The sequence below is a fragment of the Otolemur garnettii genome, unplaced genomic scaffold (genome assembly GCF_000181295.1).
Source record: "Otolemur garnettii isolate 467f Iridium unplaced genomic scaffold, OtoGar3 scaffold00114, whole genome shotgun sequence".
In the NCBI taxonomy this organism is placed as follows: Eukaryota; Metazoa; Chordata; class Mammalia; order Primates; family Galagidae; genus Otolemur; species Otolemur garnettii.
The window spans coordinates 6,723,626-6,729,064 of NW_003852509.1; the positions used below are offsets into that span (position 1 = coordinate 6,723,626).

At 40.4% G+C, this 5,439-nt stretch overlaps 1 protein-coding gene across 1 annotated transcript in view; it reads right to left on the reverse strand.

Annotated features, from left to right (window-relative positions):
- Positions 1 to 476: 476 nt before the first annotated feature.
- The window catches only part of TTC5 (tetratricopeptide repeat domain 5), a 14,780-nt gene continuing 9,817 nt past the window's right edge, over positions 477 to 5,439 (reverse strand). The window contains exons 7-8 of the mRNA XM_023517575.1: positions 3,201 to 3,345; positions 477 to 1,085 (exon numbers count right to left, since the gene is read on the reverse strand). Coding sequence (XP_023373343.1) covers positions 966 to 1,085; positions 3,201 to 3,345 — 265 coding nt within the window. The 3' untranslated portion in view covers positions 477 to 965. The remainder of the gene's footprint in view (positions 1,086 to 3,200; positions 3,346 to 5,439) is intronic.

The following is a 5,439-nucleotide window of genomic DNA, read 5'->3' on the forward strand; positions in this document are numbered from 1 at the left end:
GTCCCAGGTACTTGGGAGGCTGATGCAAGAGAATCGCTTAAGCCCCAGAGTTGGAGGTTGCTATGAGCTGTGATGCTACAGCACTCTACTGAGGGTGACAAAGTGAGACTCTGTTTCAAAAAAAAAAAGTCACTAGAATCTAAAGAAATTGTGTGTCTCTTTGATAATCAGTTTCTTTGATTTCCAGTATCTCTGGTCTTTCAGCCTACTAATACTATTAGAATAGTACTGCTCTGTCATCTTGGACCATGATAGGGACCACAGATGGGAAGATGGAATAGAAGCTCATCTCCAGCAACTCTGTGAGTGGCCATTCCCGCCCTGGGCTTCTGTTGCCAGCATATTTTTAACTGGGAGAGAAACAGACTATTTTGTATAAATTTAAAAATGGACATTACTCTAATAGATTGAAGTGATCCTAAAAGCAAGAATCCAAGTGTGAAGAGAATGAAGCAGAACAAACTACAGGGTATTTTTTTTTTTTTCCAAACAAAGTTTAATTCTGTTCCAGTCCCAAAGATGAGGAAGGACCTAAATTTTAAAAATAAAAATTATTCAAAAACCAGGCCATTAAAAAATTAAGACCCCCTCCCTTAGCAATAAATATTAAACTAATATATACATATAAGGCTCAGGAAGGAGGCAAGAACAGGAACCTCGGAGACTCTGTCCCATGGCAAGATCCCAACACTTCTACCAATCCAATGCTCTTTGCTTAAAACATGGAGAGCAGTGAAACAGGCAAGAGAAATATACCAGGGGAATGTGTGGCCCTGCAGAGAGCCGGAACATGGTAATAGGGGAGAGAGAAGAGACACGAAGTGCCTTACAGAGCAGAGGAAGAGAAAGGCTTCGTTTAAAACATCCCCCCAGCTCAGCTGAGTCACTGATGTGGCTGGTCCGGCTGCAGAGTGCCTTCAGCGTATCTCCTCGCCCCCACTCCCTAACACGCAAGTCAGGGAAGGTCATTCACATTGCGGCCGAGATGCCACGGTGGCAGCAGCCTGGCTGCTGGAGCCCTGAGGCTTCCCATTCACCACCAGAAGGAGGGGCGTCTCCACACGAACACTGGAAAAGGAATAGACCTAGGAAAGACAGACAGACATAGGTTCATTACAGATTTCGAGATGTAAAAAATTCCAGCATGATATACCACCTGCGACTCCCTGTATTTACTGCCCAAGCCCCAGTAAATACGTCCCCTACCTCCTCTCACATTAGATATAACTGAGCTAACAAAGGGGGATGTAATTTTTCCCAAGTTTTTGATCTTCAGAAGGAAACTCTGGGACAGTTAGGGGACCACGGTGTCACAACAAGAATGGAACAGTTAATCTGATTCAAAAAAGGCAAATTTCTGGCACTACCTAACAAAAGGATGCAACCAGTATCTCATACAATCTGCGTTTTCCTATGGTGTTTTTTTGACAATTAACTAAATACACATAGCAGCCAACTACAGCCAACGGAATGTCTGAGAAATTCTCAGTCCAATTGTTTGTAAGGCCCTAAAGTAACCAAATACAAGTTAAAATTACTACTTCCTTTTATATCAAGTTGAAGAAATGTGTAATAGATTATGGATATTTTCCTAGTAGCAAAAAAGATATCAGCTTACATTATCAGTTCGTGTATTTTAAGTTGTAAAATATGTTGTTAGGCCAGGCATGTTGGCTCACACCTATAATCCTAGCACTCTGGGAGGCCAAGGCGGGTGGATGGCCTGAGCCCACAGGTTCCAGATCAGCTTGAGCCAGAGCGAGATCTCCTCTCTATAAGTAGCCAGATGTTGTAGTCCCAGCTACCTGGGAAGCTGAGGCAAGAGACTCACTTAGGCCCAAGAGTTTGAGGTTGCTGTGAGCTATGAGGCCACGGCACTGCACCCAGGGCAACAAAGTGAGACTCTGTCTCCAAAAAAAAAAAACATGTTAAAAGATCTTTACTGGAAAAAATATGGTTCCACTGGAGTGTGAAGCAAATTCTTTTAAGTGAAAGTGAAGTAAATAAAAAAGATCTCAGAAACCAATTTTTTTTAAAGTCCTAATGGGAATATAGGCAAGTAATTTTTCAAAGTTTTCTACCAAGAGTTGAGAAGAAATCTGCAAGGACACAATTTCTCACATTCACTGTCAGTAATAACAGCCAACTGAGACAACCTTCCAAAGATTCACTTGGCAGTATGTATCAGAATCCTTAGAATTCCGTGCACCCTTTGGACTTAGGATTCTACATTGGAAATTCATTTAAGGAAATAATCATGGATGTGGGCAAAGATACAAACGTGTTCACTATAGTACTTTTATACTCGGAAGAAATAACCTATATATGGGGTCATCAAACTTTTTCTGGAAAGGACTAGAGAGTAGAAATTTCAGGCTTTGTCAGTCACATGGTCTCTGAACAATTCACCTCTGACACTTGGTGCAAGAGAAGCCTCAGACAACAGTAAATGAACAAGAGTGGCTATGTTCCAAGAAAGCTTTATTTATGGACACTGAAATTTGAAATATTATCCTTCTTTAAATTTTTTTTCATTTAAGAATACAGAAGCCATTCTTAACAAAAACAGGCAGTTAATCAGATTTGGTTACTGGTCCAAAATTTATCAACTCCTAATCTAAATGGCAAAAAAAGTGGGTAAATACCTACATTCTTAAGATTTTTGTGAAGATTAAATGAGGGCAGTTAAACCCTTAGCATGGTGTCTAGCACTTAGTTAAGTGTTCAGTAAATGCTAACCAACATTACCATCTCCACCACCACCACTATCTGTCAATTCAAAACAATGTGTATGAAATATGTAAAAACATACAAAGAGTTCACAAATATTTGCACATAATATCCATTTATGATTAAAAATATACACATGAATATGTGTACATATATTTATGAAGGAAAAAAGACTTCAGGCATATATACCAAACTGTTAACAGTAGTAGTATCTGATTAATAATATTCCAGTCTACGTTTTAATGCTTTTGCTTACAAGTAGCATCCCTTTATTAAGAAAAAATACATATATATAGCATATACATACACATAAGTAAAAAAATTAACCTATGCATGTACAAAAAACTACATATATATTAGCATACACATTCACAAATGCATTACTTCTATGCCTGTTTTTTTAAACACAGCTAGGCTTGGTTCCACTTTCAGAGCCCACAAGTCGGAAAAAGATCTTAGCCACCACTCACCTTTCCATTGTGCTGAATTTGCTGACACCGAAGGTTGGGCTCAGGAATGGCTACAGAGTCCCCAATAAGTACTCCCCAGCTCTGCACCATATTATACACCATCACTGCATAGCAAGGTCCATCTGAATCTACCAGGCCAAATGTACTGCCCAGTTAAGATGGGGCGGGGGAGACAAGTGGGAAAGAAGAGCATATTCAGTTTTCAAAAGACCAGACATTTTAAGAAAAAAAAAACTACCAGCAAATAAACAAATGCGTTCTCAATTACTTAGAAAACCTATGACAAGTACCATCATCTACTTTGTACATCCAAGTCCTCATTTGTCTTAGAGTCATCAATCTGCCACTTTGCTAAGAGCTTAGGACACAAGCATACTGAGGCCTCCAACAAATATTAATGATGAACTAGTCCAAAATGTTATAGCTATAACATTATTCCTGGTCTATCAATTTAACTATCATTTCCTTACCAAAGCCTCTAACCATCATAGTCAATTTAGTTTAATTTCACAAACTTTCACTGAATATTCTGTATTTGTCAAGCACTGTGCTCAGGAGTGAGACATAAAACAAGCTGTGAACAACCTATAGTCTGGCAGGAGTCAGACAACACAATCACCATGGCACAGTGTGATGGGTGCTAGAAAAGCTTTTCCCTTGTGCTATATTCAGTGAAGCCACAGGTTGGGCTGTGAAAACCCAGAGAAGAAATGTCTAAATCAGAACTGGAAAGCAGGGAAGGATCCCTTGAGGAGTTGATGCTCAAAGTGAATCTTTTTTTTTTTTTTTTTTTGAGACAGAGCCTCAAGCTGTCCCCCTGGGTAGAGTGCCGTGGCATTACAGCTCACAGCAACCTCCAACTCCTGGGCTCAAGCGAGTCTCCTGCCTCCGCCTCCCAAGTAGCTGGGACCACAGGCGCCCGCCACAATGCCTGGCTATTTTTTGGTTGCAGCCGTCATTGTTGTTTGGCAGGTCTGGGCTGGGGATTCGAACCCGCCACCTTAGGTGTACGTGGCTGGCGCCTTAGCCGGGTGAGCTATAGGCGCCAAGCCCTCAAAGTGAATCTTAAAGGGTGAAAAAATAGCTGCAGTTCAGAGCTCATAGCACAGTGGGTGGTGGGTTTGAACCTGGCCCAGGCCAGCTAGACAACAACGACAACTGCAAAAAAAATAGCCAGGCATTGTGGCAGGCGCCTGTAGTCCCAGCTACTTGGGAGGCTGAGGTAAGAGAATCGCTTAAGCCCAAGAGTTTGAGGTTGCTGTGAGCTGTGACACCACAGCACTCTACCCAGGGAGACATAGTAAGACTCTGTCTCAAATAAAAAAGAAAGAAAGAAAAAGAGAAAGAAAAATTAGTTGAATTAAAACAGAAAAACTAATCCTCGGTGGAAATTAAACTTGGGTGGCAGGAAACACAGACAAAAGCACAGATTGACTCGGAAAGAGCCTGAGGAAACTTCCAAGGGTGAAGGAAATGATCTATATCTTGACAAAAGTTTGGTTTATAGACATATACGCATTTGTCAAAACTAATGAAATGTACTTAGATTTGTACATCTCATTGTATGTCAATTTTCTTGTAAATAAATAGGCTGGGCACCGTAGCTCATGTCTTTAATTTTTCTGGGAAGCCAATGCAGGTGGATTGCTTGAGCTCACAGGTTTGAGACCAGCCTGAGCCAGTGGAAGACCTTGTCTCTAAAAAAAATAGCTGGGTGTTGTAGCGGTGCCGGTAGTCCCAGTCACTTGGGAGACTGAGGCAAGAGAATAGCTTGAGCCATAGAGTTTGAGGTTGCCATGAGTTATGATGCCATAGCACTCTACCAAGAGCAACAAAGTGAGACTTTGTCCCAAAAAAATAAAAAGAAAATTGTAAATAAATACTGAACTAGTTAATGATTACATGTTGAAGTTTTTAAAGCAAAGTATAATAATAGTGGCAATTTGCTCTGATAGCAAGATAATTTAGACAGATATGGATAAACCTAGTAAAAGGTTAATCATAGAATACATAGATGTTCACTGTACAATATTCTTTCAAATTTTAACAACGAAATGTTGAGGGGTAAAGTTGGCTACATCAAGAAGCTGGAGACTTATCCAGGCCAAGTAATCATGTGTAAGGCACAGAGGCATGAAAATAACTGTTTTGCAAGCAGACAGCCATCAGAATGGGAGAAGATTTTTGCAGGTTATGTCTCCGACAAAGGTTTAATAACCAGAATCCATAGAGAACTTAA